This window comes from Balaenoptera physalus (assembly GCF_965194825.1).
Source record: "Balaenoptera physalus genome assembly, chromosome: 16".
Lineage (NCBI taxonomy): Eukaryota > Metazoa > Chordata > Mammalia > Artiodactyla > Balaenopteridae > Balaenoptera > Balaenoptera physalus.
Window position 1 is genome coordinate 37,795,498 of NC_138898.1, and position 22,072 is coordinate 37,817,569.

General features: G+C 38.0%; 1 protein-coding gene across 6 annotated transcripts in view; it reads left to right on the forward strand.

Moving 5' to 3' along the window:
* Window positions 1-22,072, forward strand: part of PLCB1 (phospholipase C beta 1) — a 681,757-nt gene that overhangs the window by 614,546 nt on the left and 45,139 nt on the right. The window contains exon 32 of one of the 6 annotated variants that reach the window (XM_082428207.1): window positions 3,236-3,362. The exons of 4 other annotated variants lie outside the window; for them this stretch is intronic. In XM_082428207.1, the coding sequence (XP_082284333.1) occupies window positions 3,236-3,331 (96 nt within the window). In that variant the 3' untranslated portion in view covers window positions 3,332-3,362. One more of the 6 variants, XM_082428208.1, reaches the window with a different exon arrangement.

Genomic DNA, 22,072 nt, shown 5'->3' on the forward strand with positions numbered 1-22,072 from the left:
CATGCATGGGCTTGGCAACTAGGATAACCTGAAGAAGCTGAAATTCTGTCACAGAGCTGAATACACACACACACACACACACACACACACACACACACACACACACACATAAACGCACCTGACCCAGGAGTCAGAAAAACTAAAGGAAGACTCAAGGAGAAGGAAAAGTGATTACAGGCCCAGTTGCTGCTTCACCCCAACAAGACAAGTCAACAGATCAGCAATAGTGCATGTGTGTTACAAAGTGGCTGCTGCCTCTCTCATCAGCCCTACAACTCTTGGGAGAGTCTTCCTTGTAACCCACTCTAACTGGGAACATACAGGAAGGAAACCCTGGCATATGTCCAGCCTAGCCAAGTTGGCACATTACAAAATCATCACACTATTATTTTTAAATCAGAAATTTTCTTATTAATTTTTTTTTCTTTTTAAAAATTAGATTATATGATTACAGGGATCCAACATGGAAACAAATCTCTAGAGTGGAGAGGAGGCTGCTCCTTAGGCCTGCAGGGCATTCCCCAGGCTGCTTCATGGATTTCTGTTATCCGTTGGTCCCTGCCAGACAACTGAGTTTGAGATTTAAATAGAATTGGAACTGAGATTCCCATGGATGCCATTGATTCCTCCCTCTTTTCTCCATCCCATTAACTTTCTTTCCCCTTCTTTTGTCTTTATTTTCCTTTGCTAAAGATGAGAAAATATGGGAGTATGGTGATGGGCGTATTGGATGGAGGGGAGGGGATCCAAAGACAATACCCACAACCTGCTAGAGTAGCCAGTGTTTGTGTTGATGGAGTTGAGTCTTCCCAACAAGCACTGAGTTTAGCATCAGGGATAGGATGAGATGGACTTCAATCTCATTGACTTTCATCTGCCTTCCTACCATAAAATGGAAGTCCACAACCATGGATAGCCCACAAAACCTTTGGGATTTACTTTTGTTTCTACTCCGTGTGCCTGTCATTGTGCACAATTTATATGAATTTTACCAACATGCATTAGATTTTTTGTTCCAAATGTATCTCTAGTTTGTTTTTAAACCCCAGCTTTGGTATAACCAGCATAACAAAAATAGTCAAACACATTATTAAATGTAAAAATTTAATTGATCTCAGGAAACCACTATCTGATTTTTCTATGACCCTCAACATTTTAAGGGGAAGAATGGCCAAACTCAAACCAAGCGAAATATTTACCTGTAGAATATCCAAAGAGGAAATGTATTAGTGCTTTGAAATATTTGATGAAGCAGTATGTGGAGACTAGAGAAAAGTCAAATGCAAAAGGGCATATGCTGAAGAAAGTTTCAGTTCAAAATAGGAAAGCAATTTCTCAGAGCAAGAGTCACTTTCTCTATTTTCCATGTATTATGCCTAAAGCCAAATTAATGTAACAAATCTACCACTTAGAGTCCTGATTATACATTTTCTGTCAACAAAAATCAATTGACACAAGCTTCTGCATTTATTATAATCATTTGCTGAGGATAATCTTTGAATTTGACAAGGAATTTGAATTTGTAGCTGAAACCAAGACAAATAATATTTTAATATTTCAAAGAGTTTTATCAATAGAATTGGTTTTATCTTTTGCTAATATTTATGATAGAATAGTAAATAGTTCATCACATTTCTGATAGTTTAGATAGATTCTCCACTACATATTCTCTATGGCCATTTCACACACACACACACACACACACACACACACAAACACACAACTTGATACACTTGGGGGGAATCTTAGAGTGTTTAACCATTTGGGCATCAAAATAGATTTTGACCTAGTTAATCATGCTAGTATATGGAAAATCATGTCTAAGATAGTAGCCAGCAGAATGTACATGTTTTTCTGTGACATACAGAAAACAGGAAATATGTTAACTTCTAGCTTTAGTTGAAAAGGATTTCACTAGGTTTTGGGAAATACAAAATGAGCTGTTTTAATTCTTAAATTTTTTACAGGGGTCTTTGTTTTCAATGGAATCAAAGCAACCCTAGGACTTGCAAAATATTATGAAGCAGTTAGGACATCTTTATAATTGTTAAGCTGCCAACTGCAGGTAAACCATCCTAGCCAAAGCCACCGCCATCTATCACCTGGATTTCTAAATAGCCTCCTAAGGGGTCTTCTTGCTTCCACGTGTGGCCACTCACAATCAATTCCCAAGGTGGCAGCCAGAGTCATCCTTTGAGAACATAAATCAGGCCACTCCTCTCTTCAAGACCCTTCTATGGCTCCCATATTTCTCAGAATAAAAGTCTGCAAGGTCTGACATGATCTGACCCCACTCAGCTGCAACCCCTCTTTATCTCCTCATTGACCTATTCTCTGCTCAGGCCATCCTGGGCTCCCTGCTGGGCCCCAACAATCCAGGACAGTGCCACCTTGGGCTATTGCACAGACTCTTTCCTCTGCCCAAAATGTTCATTGCCCAAGTGTATGCTTGGGCCACTCTCTCCTGTCTTTCAAGTCTTTACTCAAATCTGTCTTCTCAAAAAGGCCTTCCATGACCACTATTAAGTTTACACCACCCTCCACCACTCTCCCATCCCTGGTATCTCCTTTCCCTTTTATTCTGCTATACTTTCTGGTGTTTATAGCATTTGTCACCTCTCATTAGGTCATTGAATTCTTTCTTAAGTGTGTCACTCAGCGTTGGCCCCTCCTCATTAGAATGTGAGCTCCATGATAGCAGGGGCTTTGACTGTTTTGTTCACTGGTGCTCTTGAGTTCTAAGCATCCAGGAACAATGCCTGGCTCGTAGTTGGTGTTCAATACATATTTTTTGAATGAAACATGTCGAGGGCTAACAAAACTAATTTTTTGTGTTAAAAAATAGTTCTCTCTCTTGGAGAGAGAAATGTAAAGCCATTAAGCTCAGACTCATTGGGCTGCATTGTTCAACTGCTGTCCATGACTGAGTGCAGTCTTTTCTCAGGTTTCTTGACAGTAGTGGGATTTTGTGGAGAATTTCTCAAAAGTAGTAGTTGTGATCATATTTAACATCTAATTCCTACAAAGGTAGAGAAGAACCAAAGAGAATTCAATTGCCAATTCCATTGCATTTGTGATGGGAAATGTTGAAGTAGATAAAGGAGCTTGAGGTTTTAAATCTCCATTCTAAAAGACACTCCAAGAGAACTCCCAGACAGATAATTTGAAACAGAAGATGACTCAGAAATCAGATTCAATGTCACAAAAATGACAGCCTCCCTTTTTTTCCACACAGGGGGACGGTTCCTCCTCATTCTTGTCGGAAACTTGCCATGAGGATCCCTCTGTTTCCCCCAACTTTACTCCCCCCAACCCTCAAGCTCTCAAGTGATGACCAGTGAGACCGGTGTCCTTCCGGCCAGGTAGGACAGGATGGGAGGGGTCGCTTTTGAGAGAAGGGTGGCATGTAGCCATCCGGTTTACAGGCATCGTGGACTTGCTCCTTTGTTCTTCATCCCCCCTTCTCTTTACATTCCCATCTTTTTCCTGCTATAGTTCGGGTGGGTGATGTATCCCTCATCTTTACGTGCCTTCCTCGGGTATTTATTGCTTCACCATTGTTCTCTCTCCTCCTTACATAAATTCCATTCTTCCATATTTTCTTCTTCTTCGTTTGTCTTTTTGTTTCTCTCTTTGCTAAACTGGCTTCCCCTTTGGCCTTGATCTTTCTCTCTTACACTCACACTATTATTCCCACTTTTGAAACATTTTTAAAATTCCTCCTTCTCACAGTACTGGTTTCCAATCTTATTACCTTAAAATCCAGTGGAATTAAATTAACTCTCAGGGAGTCTTCTTGACTCACTCCAGTCAATTTACAACACCCCTCCTTTTAAAACTACAGTAAAAGTCATTGCATTCCTACACGGTATTTTGAGTTAAGGGGATAGCTCAGTAGTTCCTGATTCTCTAGAATCAAGAGCTCTTGAAAATATCTAACCAGTAGGGATGCTTGGGCCAGGGGCTGCTGGCTAGAGCAAACTGAAGCTTGAAAATTAAAGAGGACTTTAACCTGCTAGAGGAAATACATCATGAAATCTATTGGATTCCTTTGCTAATAAGAAAACTGGACTATGCCATTGCAATGGGTCTATATTTCAGGGAGAAAAGAGGCTTTATAGTGATTATTAAAAAAAAAAAAAAACTTCTATTCTGATATATTGAAAACAGGGTTGTAGTGAGATTTATAATGTTTTTGTCTTCAAGCACTTGTTGACTTGTGAAGCAGTGCAGGTCAGAAACATGTTGAAGAATTAGTGGAAACAACAATTTTACTGAGAAAGAGGTGTTAAGTTCTTTCTCATCCTTTATATCAATTGCCACATACAGTGATGCTCTAGCTCAATTATTTTCATTTTGAATGAAAAAATGAATTACCTGGAGATCCTATGAAAATACAGATTCTGATTCAGGAGGTCTGGATGGCACCTGAGATTTGTATTTCTGACTCGCTCCCAGGGAGTGTCCTGGATGCCACATCTCCAGGGACCACATTTGACTAGCAGGGATCTAGTACATTCCTTCCTCCTGGCTGGAGCACCTGGAAGGAAAAGCTTTAAGCTGCCTTCATGGTGTTTTATTGTATTTTAATTTTTTTGCCTAATTAAGAGCCTGACCCTTTGATATCTTTTTATTTTGTACTATTGATTGTTATACTAGAAAGAGAAGCAGAGAATGTCATTTCAGAGCTAAGCCACGCCCTTAGCTTTTAGCTATGAATTCTGTCCATGTCCTCCCAGCGGTGATGATCTCGTCCCTGTGGTGACCTTGTGATAAAACTCACATTGGAAGGTGGGGTGGAGGAGGGGCGAGTACTATCAATTTCCCCAGGAAGATGTCAGGGGGACCTTGAAGATGTCTTCCTCATTGGGCTATCAGTGTTTAGGCTACCTTTTAAGTCATCCATTATAAGCATCATCGGATTGTGTTTTGTTGCACTTGCTGTTCCTGTCCTGGTATTTTTGAGAGTTACTGTGAAACATTTAACAACCCAGGGAGAGTATTGAATTCTCTTAGAAGCGGTAAATGACAGTGGAGCTCAGACACATGACTTGGGTTTTGTCTTTCAAAACAAATGCAATAGAGACGTAAAGGTTACACTTGTGTCACTGTACTCCATCAGGCTTGTGATGGCTGGTTCACAACTTGTTTTCCGTTCAGAATGTCAACTGACCTTCCTACTTAGCAAAAAATTATTTTCAAAAGAGATAGATATTCCCACAATACCTGGACATTATAAAAAATTCTTTAGTCACATAGTTAGTTTGACCCCTTTAGCTTCCCACATATAAAAAGACAACATAAAAATAAACCAATTTCACATTTTCCATGGAAAAATAGATCTCATTGCTAAAATAGAAAAAAAATAATTGCACTATTTTGTATTTGAAAAATAACAAAATATTCTTCTTTTATAGCAGTGTACGGAAAGTATATTTCATATCAAATTTAATATTTCCCCAAAGGTTCCTTCCACACCTTAAACATCTCCATTGATAGACTAAAGCTGAAAACAAAATGAATGAATAAAAAGTAATTGTACATAAAGCCATCGCACATTTGCCAGAAAAGAATGAGTTTTTACTCTAAAATTGATCCCAAGAATACTCATCATATAAATACTTGAAATTTCACATTTTTAAATTTGTGAATGCAAACCTTCAGGGAAGAAAATATATTCCTTGTTATCAACTAAAGATTAATAGGTGAAGCTGAACAGCTTAGTCATACTTTTAACCCTGGTAACTTCTATTTTTTAATAAATACAAATTACTGTAGAGCAAGATTTAAAAAAACAAAAAGGGATGTTTGCTTATTGTGCATATGTATTAACCTTTAGGTAAAGAGCTATAAAATGACCAATTAAAAAATAATGGTAATAAAAATAAATAAATAAATAAATAAAATGACCAATTTCTAAAAATGCTAATGGTATAGCTTTGGAAAATCATAAATTTATGTCAAGTATTAAGTGCTTGCTTTATTCTAAGCTATACCTATTTCAATAGGGAGTACAAATGCATGAAAACCACAGTTTCTACAATCTGTAAAACAAATAAAGAGCAATTCAAGGCCATAGAAAGACATTAACATTTTTTTCCTGACACTTAAATAATAAAAACAAAAACAACTAGCATTTACTGAGCACTTACTACGTTGACAAGCACCTTCTACGCACATTACATGTGTCATCTTATTCTTGCCATTGTGCAGTTGAGGGAACTAAAGTTTTTAAAGGTTAATTACTTTACTAAAGTCATACAAGAAGTGCCAAACCTTGGAGACCCCATGTTTTGTATCCTTCAGTGTTCTCAGTAAATATCAGAAGCTATGATTTTGTGATCTAGTTGTCAGGGGTGTGAGATCACTTTCTCACATTTCATGGGCAGGCAAGCAATAAGGGTCCACCGTCTGTGCCTCAGTACACTCATATGTAGAGTGGAGAGACTCCCAGCCTCTCTGTTGAAGGAAGCAGGTCTCTGAGTGGTGAGACGGGGTAGACACCTGTCACATATAACAAAGCCTGTTTCGTTTGCTGGTGGCACAGCCCGGCCTCCACAAGATCATGACCAAATCTTGCCAAGGATTTAGCCCCCAAACTGGTCACAGGAGCAAAGGAATTAACCATCACGGGCAGGATGTTCAAGTTTCTCAAAATCGCTTGTTTTTAACAAACATCTGGGAGAAGAACATCTCCCAGGACTAGATGTTAGAAAACTTCCAGCCCAGTGAAAACAGACCTCACCTCCAGGAAGTCTGTACTTGAAAGGTGGGCAGCTGTTTTCTGTGTTCACCACATCCAGCGGGAAAGCACTGCCAAGCAGCGGGGGAACTCCGAGGCGTGGTGGTGCCTGCATGGATGGGTTCAAAGGATTTGACACAACCTTCTTCCCTAGCTGCTAAACATGCACTGCGCCCCTGTGTGAAGCATTGGGATTGAGGTCAGACACCCTCACCTCCTCCCAACCTTGACTTGCCTTCTCCCCTCACATCTCCACTCACAGGCACGCAGCTTACATGTACTGATGCTGAACTCAACCAGAGACCCAGTGGGCTCTCTTCCCTTGAGATCCCCTTCCCTCCACATTTTCTCTCCACATTCTCCCCTCTTAAATCCTTCTCTTCCCCCAGCTCTAGAACAGCATCCTTGTTAACTAACACCTACTTCTCCCACTTGAAAAGTCCTGTCCCGTCCTGGATTATGAGAAAGAAGTTTGGGTTCACACTAGGCTCTGTGCCATGGTCTATTTGTATTTGTTAAGGAATTATTTTTATGGCTTTTGTTTTTTCATTCAAAGAATATTTACTCAGCCCTACTATTTACCCTGAGGTTACTAGGGAATCCAAAGGAACGTTTGGAAAAGCAATATCTCCGTTTAGATTGTATCTACGTCTCAGTTAAAGCACAGAAAGGGGCTTCTCCAGAGCATGTAACAGATGACCCTGTTCTCCTTTTGCTCTGGAGTTAGAGTGAGGAGAACTGCTTTGGACTATATTGTGAAAGATTTAAGCAAGAAACAAAAGTTTCCGAGAGGTAGAATATCTAACCTAAAGGGATTCCCAAGGGTTATTCTGTGTCTCTTTGAAGATCTTTAAATGTGGCAACAAAGAGGCTGTCTGCAAGCAGAGAGTTGTGTACCAACTGGGTGACCTTTTTATGATCTCCTTTAGTCCATGAAGAATACGGTTAATTAAACTCAGAAGTTTGCCACTAAAATAATAGGTATGAGATCCAGAGAATTCAAGGTGTTGGAGGACTCATTAAATAAGGTTGCATAAATATCATGCTGGAAGATTTAATGAGTCCATAGGATCAGTTATAGAACAATGGAGCATAGATGACCTAGAAAAAATAAATTAGAATCGATCTTGTGCTTCTGAGTTAACAACTATAGATTGCTATATGAACACCTGAGAGAGAAATTCTATAATTATATCTTAATGCTGCATGTTGGTTTTCTCATCCCAGGGAAAATGAAAATTGCTCAGTTTTCTTTTACTTGTCAGTAATAAAAATAAATTTTTATATGTGTGTTCATTTCTGTGGTCTCTAGGAACCATGAATGCTTAAGTAGCTACAACTAGATAAATAGTGTTAATTTTTTCCTTTAATTCAACTACTATTTATTGAATGCTACTGCATAGCAGGCACTAGGCTGCATGCTGGGGAAATAAAAGGATGTAAAAAGATGCAACCTTGGGCTTCCCTGGTGGCGCAGTGGTTGAGAATCTGCCTGCCAATGCAGGGGACACGGGTACAAGCCCTGGTCTGGGAAGATCCCACATGCCACGGAGCAACTAGGCCCGTGAGCCACAACTACTGAGCCTGCGTGTCTGGAGCCTGTGCTCCGCTACAAGAGATGACACGATAGTGAGAGACCCGCACACTGCGATGAAGAGTGGCCCCCGCTTGCCACAACTAGAGAAAGCCCTCGCACAGAAACGAAGACCCAACACAGCCAAAAATAAAAATAAATTAAAAAAAAAAAAAAAAAGATGCAACCTTACCAACCCCCCACCTCAAATTACTGTCTAGGGCAACCCTGTCAATAGAACTTTCTGCAGTGATGGAAATGTTCCATGTCTGAGAGTCCAGTGCAGTAGCCACAGGTAGTTATTTAGTATTTGAAATGTGATTAGTGCAACTGAGGAATTGAATATTTAATTTCATTTAAATTTAAGCATAACAGTGGTATGGCTAACATATGGGCAGGCCAGGAAGATAAGATGCTGAATCTAAATTTCTAATGTATGATCTACCTTTCTACAAAGGATTTGTGTTGGGACCAAACACTATGATCATTATTATAATAGAGCTCTTTACAGGGGAGGAAGGGCTGACTCTTCTTGGGGAAACCAAGGAAAGCTTCCCAGAGCTGGTAACCTTTGACCTACAGGAGGAAGTGGAAGTTTATCCAGCAGAGGAGCAGGTAGGAAGGAATTCCTCATGACATTGTGACAAAGCCTGAGGTGCAAGGATCACATTACTTCTGCAGAATTGCATGTAATTTCATAATTCACATGTTGTATTAGTTAGTCTGTGCTTTCATCACAAAATATCTCCAACTGGGTGGCCTAAACAAGAGAAAATTATTTTCTTACAGTTGTGCAGTCAGAAGTCCAAGATCAATGTGCCAGCAGGGTGGTTTCTGTGAGGCTTCTCCCTTCCTGGCAGGTGGTGCCTTCTTGCTGTGTCCTTACATGGCCTTTGACCTGCAGTCATGCACAGAGAGGGAGAGAGAGAGACAGAAACTCTGGTGTATCTTCCTCTTCCTATAAGGACACCAGTTCTATCAGATTAGGGCCCCACCCTTATGACCTCATTTAACCTCCTTAAAGGTTCCATCTCCAAAAACAGTCACATACAATGAGGCTTCAACATATGAATCTTGAGGGGACACAATTCAGTTCATAAAACATGTTTCAATAAGCAAATATCTTTTTCTCTGTTTTTTTTTTTTTCCTGAGAAAAGGAGATATATACCTCACACTCAGCTCACACACATATGTAGAAAAGTATCACCTACTGATCTATCATCCAATGATTTTAATCCTTGTTTTTTATTTGTCTATTAATAGATAACATAGAGTTCTGGAAAATTAACAAGTAAAAAAAATCTAAAGCAAAGTGTCCACCTCTCAGAACTCGAATGTAATTAAATATTGCTTAAGCAAATAGTAATAATTTTCCTTTATTCTCTGAGGACAAACCATTGATGAGCTGGAGCTGGTCATACTAGCTCAGAGGAACTCATTTTTAAATTTTCCAGGAATTCTGTGAACCAGTTGTTAAACACAGACACTGTTGAAAAGTAAATTATATAGATTTACAATTAAACAAATCATACTAAAAACAAAGGGATCTATAAGGGAAAAGAATATATATAAAACGGAATCACTTTGCTGTACACTTGAAACTAACACAACATTGTAAATCAACTATACTTCAATTTAAAAAAAAGAAAAAGAAAAAAAAACACAGAAAATAAAGACAAAGGTAACAAATATCCTAAACTCACCACTGCTAATTAATTAAGACATTTCACTATTGCCTGTGCCCTGGAGGTAAGTTACATCTGTGGTGCCTGTAGGGACACTGCAATGGATTCCTACCACACACCTCTTCCTAACTCTTTGTTCAGGGTCCTCACATTTGTAGCTTGAAATTGGCTACAGTGAGTATATTTACACCATGGAAATCAACAAATGCCACAAACCAGGCTCTTTTTTTTCCCTAGGAGAACAGCGTATTCAACATTCACCAGTACACCACTGGCACAAACCTTACTGTTTTATGGCATAGTTTTTTCCCAGAATTGTGCAGAGTTCCTTTTGCAAACATTATTACCCATCCTTTGTAAACAAAATTTTCTACTGAAACATTATTACCTTTTTTAAACCTTTTTTTTCTAGGTTTCTTCCACCAGAGTCAGTGCTGCCTTGCTGACCTATGAACTCTCAAGCCCTGCATATATAAAATATTTCGGGGGTGGGCAACAGAAAAGTCTCCTCAAACCTAAGCCTAGCATTGACATCATTTTTCTAACCCATTCAGCAATGTCTTCCATCTGAAAATTGCCTCAGCTGTAACATAATATCCCTCCCACTGCTAATACTACCCCACAGCGAATACTAAGCTAACAATTTCCTTGTTCGTTTTAAAGAGGCCATTTTTTTTCTCTGCTAAGTTTTAAGTAAAAATAAATGAAGTAGAATAGAAAACTGCTGGGGTAAATAACAGTTTTCAGATGACGTTTTATTTTCTGTAGGAAACATTTCTCTCCAAGGTTGGTCTTTTATTCCAAACAAGTAAGAAGTGGCTCAGGCTTTGTAAATGAAATGCCAATTCTCATTCAATCTTTTATTAAAACTACAATTAAGCCACACCTGTGTTCTCTAAACTCTGCAGCCCAGGAGGTGAAAGTGACTTGTCTGAGGTCACAGAGGGGCAGCACTCAGTGCCTACCCAGATCTTTCACTCCAAATTGACACCCCAGTACCTCTTGCTTTCTGACTACAACCATGTTCATTTATGATTTCTTTTATCATCATCATATTGTATGAGGCTGTTATGAGGGTGATGAGAGAAGAAGATGTTCAAGCAGAAAAGATTAAGTGACTTGAAGTTTTCACCCATTCTCCAGGTGTAGCTTACATGCACAAAAAATTGAGAATCATGAATCTAGGTTGAATTGAAGCATAGGATGGATAAAATCCTTGGCATAGAGAGGGAGAAGAGAAAGGATCCCAGGACTTAGTTCCAGATAACTCTTCATTTTAACAAGTCTGGTAGAGGAAAAAAAGCCTGAAAGGGACAGAAAAGGTACAACCTGTGAGTTGGGAGGGAAGCCAAGAAGAATAAAAGGCATTCCTATGAAGGCAATGATCCATAGTGTCTACAGGACTCAGTAGACGCTACTTTAGTGACCACGTGTCCTTTGACTTTAGTGACCAGGAGGTTATTGGTGTCCTGGGTGTGAGTGAGGGGTCACGGGAAATGCGGGAGCAGAGCAAAACAAGGGTGGAATGAGCAGGAGGCAAGGAATAGGAGATAGCTTGCCTACCACTCTTCTCGAAGCCCAGACTTGAAGAGAAGCAGAAATCTGAAATAGTAATGAGGGATATCAGGAATCGGGGGAAAACCCATTTGAAGAGAGATGAATGAGTACTTCTAACCTATGGTCCAGTCTAGTTTATCATGAGATTACTAAATAAAATGATTGCCAGGGAAGAATGGGGAAAAAGAGATTTCACCCATTTATTGGTTGGCGGGGTTGTGTTTTCCTCTGGTGAATCAACATTCAGCAGAAGGACAATATCTTAATGAGTGTGCAGCATCAATTATCCAGAACTATCAAGAACAATAAGGAGCTTCCCTACACACTGTTTAAAGGTTAGGTTGTTTTCTCTTGCTATTTAGTACATTGATTGTGATCTTCAGAGCTGGTCCAGAAGGGCACAGAGCCTGCATGGCTGCCACACGAAAGCATCTATAGATCAAGAGACTTCCGTATTTACCATCCTGTAATTAGAATTCACTCCGCCTTGTGTAGCAGTGAAATTATTTTGCACATGATAAGCTGATATATTTTCTTTTCCTTTTAAGCTTCCTCCTTCCCTCTCTGCCATCCATCCCACCCCACCCCGCCCTGGCAGAGTCATGGCTCCAGGAAAGGCAAGGCTGGGATCCCCTTAAGGAGAAGACCCTCATTAGCAGGGCAGAAATCTTGCAAAAGTGAGATTTCAAGAGAGGAAAGGATTTCTCCAAATTTCTTTAGTTTCTTTTAACTCCAGGCCTGAAGGGCTAAGCCTTACTAAATACCCACCCTAACACTCAGAATGTGACAAGAGGAAGAGGAGAGCCTTCCTTTTCCAACCCTAGGAATTGTGGAGAAAAGAAGGGAGAGAGGATAGAGCAGGAGGTGAGATTTGTATGTACCTCTCTGACTTCTAGTCTCTGGGCCAAAATCTGGAAGATTCTGGACAGGGCTCACGGGTTCCATATCATGTGTGCCTTAGAAGGGACAGGAGCATTCCTGAGTGCCCCAGTGATGGGAAACGGTGGTGGTGAGGGGGCCAGTGGAAGCCTAAGAACAAGACAGAAGTCCCGCTAGGTCCATTGGCCCAGACCATGGACTCAAGCAGTGGCTACCAATCAATCACCCCAAATGGCCAGTAGGCATTTGGCCATGGAGAATTTTAGAACAGCCCCTTCACAGCAGAGACCTGTGAGGATGTAAGGGAAGCCTGCCACCTTCTCTTCTCCCACTTTGAAGATACAGAGTTCTATAGAGACTTAGCCACCGTCTTGGGAAGCTAAAAATGGGAAGGACATTTTTGAAAGATTGCACTTTACCCAAAGAGACTGATTCATGCAAGAAACTTTTAAGACCAACCCTATAGGGAGCTGGAATTTTTAAGCAACTCTAAGGAAATTGTCTATTTCCTTTAATAGTTAGAAAGGCTAGGACAGCTCCCCTTGCTGTCATTGGAAAAGCAGCTCCTACACCTCCAGGGAGAGTGGTTTGGGGAAGTGTTTCCACTGTGACTTAAATGACAACCATTTCACGGACAGGAAGCTCAGGGACTGCGGTAGGCAGTGCCAGCCACTCAGAGTCAATTGAAAGGGAATGGGTCGCCTGGGAGTTTTCTAACCTGATTGCAGGTTTCCTGGACACCGTGTCCTCTCCTGACCCAACACCTGCTGTGACACAGATGTTTGTAATGAGGTGAATAACAAACAGTTTTGTGGAGATTGGGTCACATGGGAAGAAAAGGCACCCTTACCCTGGTGGCGCCTGCCTTTTCCTGTTCTCTCCTATCATTTTCTCTACCAAACTGAACTCTGATCAAATACTTCAGCAAGATTTTTAATCAAAACCTTTAAATGCACATTTTTAGAAGAAGACTTTTTTTCTGTTTCAGGGCTGAAAATTATGCTCAGTTCTGCTGAGCTATAACCAGAAATTTGTTTTTTAATGTCTGTTTCACATGTAAGAGCTCAGAATATCCTTCTGTTAAGAGAAGCTCTAAAATAAAATATTCCTAATAGACAGATTAATTAGACTGGCTCTTGACAGCCACTGCTCTGGTGTTATTTCAATGGATTTATCCCACAGGTGTATCCATAGGTGAATGTGTGTCCCTGTGAGAGCACAGAGCCAGCGAAGCTTTCCGTGTGACCTTCCAGTCTCCTCTCCATGCTGACATGACCCCTAGAACTGAGGCTCAGCTGGGGCTTTCAGAAATAATCACTTCCTTTTCTTTAAACCTTGTGCCTAAATATATTGTTCAGTGTGTTGGCAGAGTTTATCATGATCATTTACATAACTACAATTCCTGCATATTTAAATCCTACTGGCAAACTAAAATGTGAAAAAGCTGTTATGTGAGATTTTACAAGAGCCCAAGATGAAGAATAAAGACACCTAGGATGGTCCTCAAATGCACTGCACTGCTGTCATTGTGTTACCAGGATTCTGGCCTTCAGGAACACTCTATCTAAGGATTAAAGCTAATTTAGTTGGAAAACCTAGAGATTGTATATTGAGAACTGTTTTATCACGTAGATTTCTAATCTTGAAATTATAGTACTCACTTATCAAGGAGTAAAATAGAAAATAGGTTTTGTTTTTAATTTTCTTTATCTCTTGAAACTGGAGGGCAGTGGATTTGAAAGTAGCTCTCCAGTCCTTCATCTGTCCATTTGTCCATCCGTCTATGATACATACTTGCATATATATATGTAAACATTTTATATATATTTAAAAATATATATTTTATCTATATTGCATATATTGATATATATGTAAACATATTTAAAAGGCAGACTTACTCATTGTTTTGGTACATATCTCTAATCTAAACAAGCCTGTGTTGGTACTTAATAATTTGTCAGTGAAATTGTATTACAATGCAATACAATAAGGGTATGAATGCCCCTAAATAGCCTCTTGCCCACTTTGAGCTTTGCACCATGTGCATTACCTATCTTAAATTTGTTAATCCATTGATTTTTTTTTTTCAAAACACATGTAAATGCTATTACACACATCCTCTACTATGACACCAACAAACAGATCCTCAAATGAGCACACCTCTCTGTGGCTTGCTTCACAGCTATCTCCACACTGGCTATCCAGGTATAATGTCCATTATTTTAAAAATCCAGTCCCCTTTAATTTCAGATCACGTGCTTCGCTTCTCTGTTGTGCAGATGTCAGATAAATGTGATTTCTGCTGTATTGCATTGTTTGTTCCAGTCTTCTTTCCTCTGTGTTCCTTTCTTTATTCGTTTTCAGCTGCTATTAATTTATACACAGTTCAAGGGGGAGGGAAGCATATTAATTGAAAACTTGATTACATAACCTTGAGGGTTTGCTTGCGTGTCCAGGAATGGCATTTCCCCTGATTGATTTATCTGCCCTGACTTAATAGAGGATTTTTCCACTGGTCTGACAACATCATGTGTTCAGACTCTGGTGTCATGCTTTGCTATTCTCATTATTCACACAAAAATGTGTTGATGGGCTGTGGACAAATTAAATTTATAATCATCCAAAGGTGGGATAAAAGAGCTATTGCTAACCCTGGTGATCCTAAGGTACAAAATTTTAGAAAATTACATAAACAATAAGAATTGCAAGGAGTTTTGAAAGAAACTGAGCTGACACCTTCACTTAGCTGATGTGAAAAGAGGCCCAGAGAGGTCCACTTACAGGTGGACACCTGAAAACTTATGTAAGAAAAAAGAATTTTATTAGACACTGGATGAAATTTGAATATTAAAAGTCAAAAGTTTTCTTCTATAGCAGCAGTAATCTCTCCTATATATATAATATATATACATATAATAATTATGTAAAAAATAAAACCACAGAAACCATAAGATATAGAATATATATTTAAAAACAAATTTATGTAAACTATGTATAGATATTATTAAGGAGTCTTGTGGATTTCTGTGGGACAGATTCCTAGAAGTGATATTTAAGTGATTTCTCATAAAATGATAGTGAAAAAAAAAGAGTCCAAGAATACAAAAGAGGAGATAACGGTGTTTAGAAGATCAATATAAAATTGGAAGATAGAAGGCAAATGGAAGGGAGGTAACTGATTTTGCAGAAGAAGGAAGGAGAAAGCTAAGTGCTCGGAGCACAGGATCCCAGCAGAGAGGGGCACCAGAAAGAAAACTGAGGGAAGCAAATTATCAAAGAAATATGATAAGAAACATTTTTCACAACTGAAGGACATTAGTTACCAGATCGAAAGGCTCAGCAACAAGAAGGGAAGAATCCACAGTAAGTCCCAAAGCTGGGAAGTTTTGGAACATCAGAAACAGGGAAACTTCTAAATGTTTCCAGAAAGAAAACTACAGGTCACAAGTTGAAAGTCAGAATGGGGTCAAGCTTCTCTACAGAAACTTTGGAAAATTGGAGGGAATGAAACAATGTCTCTATTAAATGATTTAATGCAGAATTGTATATCTGGACTCTTAAGCAAGAGAGTAGAACTGAAAAACATGTGCAGACATGCAAAATAGAATACCACCTATATATTTTTCTAAAATGCAGAACGAACTCTATGTTTCTCTCTGTGTATATGCATAGATATGAATATGAAGAATAGATAGAGAAGTTCTGGACATTTACACACCAAACTTTTAAACTGTGGGTAAACTTGATGCTGGGATTGGAAAGGTGGTCAAGGGGTACTATACAGCTCTCTATATTGTGTGTTTGCATGTGTTTCTTGAAATAATGTATCTCTATATTACCTGGGTGATCAAAAATATTCTGAATTTTAATGTAAAGGTCTCCATTACTGCTAAAAGTTAGTTCTAAATGGGAGATTGTTTGAAATTTTAAGCTTTTCTCTAACTGTTCATCTGGATCCACTTCTTTCAAGTGCCCTCTTTCTTTCTATTTCTAGCTTTAAAAAAGCCAATTTAGTCTAAAAGGAGCCATTATGGTTCCTGGATATCATTGCATCTCTGCTAATGAGCCCTTCAAACTTGATTGGTTTTTAGTAGAATTACTGTGATTCTGAAGTCACCTGTTTTCCTCAGCCATATAAAAACCTACATCTGTTGCTGATAGGATCTAAGATGTGAAAACATCAAAAAGCAAGCTGGAGAGACCTGAGTTTCCAATGAAAACAAATAAAGACTCTGTATAACTTTTAAAATATGTTTAAATGAGTCAAGCCATGGAAAAGAAATTAAGGAATGCTCAAAGGACAATTTCCAAGTGAAAGCAGGAACCCAGAGGGCAGTAAAGCTGTCTTTCAGCTTAAAAGTATCTGTCAAGTTGACATTGAGCTTAGATTTTTCATGATGTGTGGGTAGTGGGAAAACAGAAAGTGAAGTAAAGTGAGGAATCTATTAAGAGACCCACTACATAAACCTGGAACCACAAAGGGCCACACAACCTCAGAGCAGTCATGAATAAAAAAATAAACCCATCATCTCAAAGAACTGCAAGAAAATTGTTGATCTCAAAACTAGATGTTGAATAGAGGTAGAAAAAATTCTTCCTGAGAATTCATGATTACAAGCTCTCCCTCATGTGGGCTTGAAGCCTGAATTCAATTCACACCACATGACAAACTCAGAAGTCAGTGTAAATCTGTCTCATCCTGGTAATCCTCTGGTCTCCTGGCATAATTAGTTTGTCTATAAAGGAGTCTGTCTTCAAATCAGGGCCTAAACTATTACTACATTTAAAGTTCTCAGAAATGTCAGCTCATCAAAAGAATTACAATGAATATAAAGAAAGTCCATAAGTGAGAACCAGCAGAAACAAAAGATAGTATTAAAAGCCCTGTAAAAACTTAATATTTTGGAATTATGAGAAAAAGAATGTTAAACAAGTATTGTTATTTTTAAGACTGACAATAAGAATAAAGATTAATTGACTTAAAAAAGTGATGTATATTTGAAAACAAATTGATTTTCTATAAATGAATATATAACTACATTTAAAATTCAATGCATTATTCCAACAAAAGAGAGAGAAGTAGTAAAATTTTTAAAAGGTCTATAATATTACCCAGAATATAGCAGAGTGTCAAAGAGATGGAAAATATGATAGAGAGATTAAAAGGTATGAAGGATAGAGTGAGAAGAGGTGAGCAAAAATGAGGGCAGTAAAATATTTGAAGAGGTTATGTTTCAGAATTGATGAAAGACACAAACTCATAGATTCAGGAATCCTAAGCAAGATACATTTTAAACAATTCTATATCTAAATACATCATATCAAAATTTCAGAAGACCAAGGAAAAAGCAAATATCTTAAAAGCAACTAAAGAGAAATTACTTTTAGAGAAATGACAATTAGATAGATAATTGATTTCTCAGCAGTAACAGTGGAAGGAAGAAGATAGTGGGATAATATCAACAATGTGCTGAAAGAAAATATTTGCCAATCTAGAGTTTTATACCCAGAGAAAGTATCACTTTAGAGTGAAAGCAATAAATGCATTTTCAGCCCTGCCCAGGATGACTGGAGATGGTGGGGGGAGAGTATGGCAGAAAGGGCTGAGAGTTTGCCACAAGTAGACATTCACTAAAGGAAATAATAAATCTATATGCTAGTCAGAGGAATTAAATAAATACAACATACATCAAAATGTTCCATTTACAAATAACAGACATTGTCAGCTCAACTTGTTTTTTTTTTTTATTAAAAAAATGTTTTTTTATTTAGTTCCTTTGCTTAATACGAACATGTCTGAAGAATAAGGGTTAGGAAAGTAAAGGAAAAAATGTATCAGGCAAATATTAACCAAAAGAAACTTGCTTTAGCTATGTTCACATTAAATAAAATGGATTTTAAAACAAAAGCAAAGAGGGCTGCTATGTAATGATAAAATGTTCAGTTCTCAAACAGAATATAAACTTATGTGCACGTGATAATGTACTCTTACAATGGTTAAAGCAAAAATATTGACAGTACTGAATCTACCTCTCCTAGAAAATATTTATATTTCTCTCAGTAATCAATATTTCAAGCAGACCCCCCCAAAATATCATCCAAGTATATGAGATTTGGATAAGACAACACAATTAGAAACTTCACTAATGTTTGTGCATACATATGTATATGTGTGTGTACAACAAAATGAAAGCAAATCCAAGGAAAACCTCATAATTAAGATATTCCTATTAGACAAAGATGCTCCCTGTTATTCCCTTCTATCCAAGAAAAAGAAAAAAATGGTATAACATTTAGATAGTAAGTGAAGAAAAATATAATTTGCAAATGCTCTGAATCTCTATTAGAAAGGTTTTCCAGAAGAAATATTTTCATTAATGAGTTTAGCAAATTTATTGACTATAAAATCAATACACAGAAATCAGTTGCATTTCTATAAATAATAGGCAGTTAGCATAACTTTAAAATTCACAATATTATAGCAGATATACTATACCCACTAATAACTTTAGCAACATGTATTGAAGGTTATGGGAAAATACATAACATTTTATTGAAAAACATCAAAGACCTCTTATAATATGCTAAGGAATTAGAAGAGTCGATAGCATAAAAATGAGTTCTTCCAAATTGATCTATAGATTAAATGCAATGCCTTAAAAATCCCCTCAACATTTGTAGAATTTGACAAGGTGATTCCAAAATTTACATGGAGGAGCAAAGGCCCAGAAATTGCTGAGACACTCCTGAAGCAGAACAGAGTGTAAAGACTTAACACACATAAAGAATCATTATGAAGATAAACAAGGTCCTACTGTATAGCACAGGGAACTATATTCAATACCCTGTGATAAATCATGATGGGAAAGAATATGAAAAAGAATACACACACACACACACACACACACACACACACACACATATCTGAATCCCTTTGCCGTATAGCAGAAATTAATGCAACATTGTAAATCAACCATACTTCAATAAAATATTTTTTAAAAGAACCATTATGAAAATATAGTAATTAAGATATTGGTGGAATATTGGCAAATTGAACATTGGCACAAATAGATGGTCCATAAGCAAATGCAGAGATGTGAAAACTCCACTTATGATAAAGTTGGCACTGGAAATCAGTGGAGAAAGTCAGGCTTTTTGAGAAATGCTGTCAGGACTATTGGTTATTGATATGGAAAAGAAACAAAATTGGATCCTTACCTCGCACCATACACAAAAATCACGTCCTACTCTTGATTGCTCTACCTGCTGTCAACCACCATCCCTCCAGATTTCCCTGTGGCTGCTTCCTTTTTCTTCAGTCCTCAGTTCAAGTATCAACTTCATATAAAGACCTTCCCAGACTACAGAATAGACTCTAACCTCCTTTCTCTGTTTTCTTTTATTTGTGGCACCATTCACTCTGAGAATATCCTATTCATGTGGTTACTTGTTTATTGCCTGTCCCACTTCCACACAAGGGCCACATCCCTTTTATTCTTGCCCTAAGTACTTGACATATAGTCAATTAAAATTAATGGAATGAATTAATATTTTTTGCCTAAATATTTTGGGGGAAAAAACTAGCATTTATTTATTTTTTCTTTTTTATTAATTTTTATTGGAGTATAGTTGATTTACAATATTGTATTAGTTTCTGCTGCACAGCAAAGTGAATCAGTTATATATATACATATATCCACTCTTTTTTAGATTCTTTTCCCATATAGGTCATTACAGAGTTTTGAATAGAGTTCCCTGTGCTATATAGTATGTTCTTATTGGTTATCTATTTTATATATAGTAGTGTGTATATGTCAATCCCGATCTCCCAATTTATCCCCCTTTCCCCCTTGGTAACCATAAGTTTGTTTTCTACATCTGTGACTCTATTTCTGTTTTGTAAGTAAGTTCATGAGTACCATTTTTTTTAGATTCCACATACAAGTGATATCATATGATATTTGTCTTTCTCTGTATATATATATTTTTTAATTTGAAAAACAATAAATTTCAAAGAGCCATTTACTTCTTTCATTCATTCAGCAAGTATTTATTGAGGTCTACTATGTGTTAGGCCCTGTGCTAGATGCTGCCATGCAGAGTGAATAGTTAGGTAACCAGTAAGCTCATCCTGGGAATGGACGGACCTCCAGCTGTTAGGTGCAGGGGCTTATGAAGGTTAGAGTGAAATCAAGAATGGAGTAATTTGGAGACCAAGATACTGAAGAGCTAAGTGCAAGATTATGGGTATTTCTCTTCACTAGTTCTATAGTGACAGCATGAAGATCAAAGGATGAAAATATCAGAGGTAAGGAAAGCTTTAGGACAAAAAGGCCATCATTGCATCAATGCCAGTTTCCAGCAGAAAGCAAAAATAAGTGGCAACAAAACATGAGTCACTGGATCAGTTTCTGAAACAATGGTCCTACATCTCCCTAAATACTTCCTCGTAAATGTCATGGAAAACCCCAGCTGGGAAAACCCTTCTGAATCCCAAGACTCATTAATGAAATAATGCTTCTACTTTTGGTCTGTAAGAAAGACCAAATGAAAGAAAAATGAGAAGTGAACTGGGGAGAACAGATATATCTCTATAATATTCCCCGATACAATGTTATATTAGCTTCCTAATCAATTAATATACACTTTACCCAGTTTTATATCATACTGAAATATTGATATTTGATTTGACATGTTTGTAGCCAGTTTTGAACAAGGCCATTTTGAACCAGTTATGTCTTGATGTGGGGCACATGCCCCAGTTGTATCTTTGTTTTTATGGGACTCTCTGATTCATTCATATTCTTTTGATTTATACCATTTCTAATAGAGAACATGTTCAAAGCAAGAAGGCTTTCTATATAAGGGGTGCACTTATCCTCTACAATCTCTCTGAGATAGTTCAGAAAACCCTGAGGAATTTGCACATTCTAACTACCATGGGACACTTCTGACCATGTCGTAAGGTCATCCCAATTGTCTGCTAGTGACCTTTTGCTCCTTAGGTGCCTAAATGGGCAATCCTGGTTCTCAATGGCTTTTGTTACCACCACACTAGGTTGGCAATGACACCTACCAACACATCTTATCACCCATCCTTGGGGAATCAGTTTTGCATCTTACCTCCTTGCTTGTTAAAACCGATGCATTCAATGGGCATATATACACTACCAAATGTAAAATAGATAGCTAGTGGGAAGCAGCCACATAGCACAGGGAGATCAGTTCCGTGCTTTGTGACCAATTAGAGGGGTGGGGTAGGGAGGGTGGGAGGGAGACGCAAGAGGGAGGAAATATGGGGATATATGTATATGTATAGCTGATTCACTTTGTAATAAAGCTGAAACAAACACACCATTGTAAAGCAATTATACTCCAATAAAGACGTTAAAAAAAAAACAAAACTGATGCATTCAGCATTCAGACTGTTCATGCTGAGCATAAGATAACCAACAAATCAATCTGTATTTTTTAACTCAAAACCTCAATTCTTTCATTTAATATTAAACCACAGATTGTTGGACCTCTAAGTAGGTCACACATTGTATTAAGTGATCCAGCTCCGTCCTCTGCCATCTGGCTACATGAATCAATGTCAGATGGATGCAAATATATCTCCGAGAGGGGACCTTGGG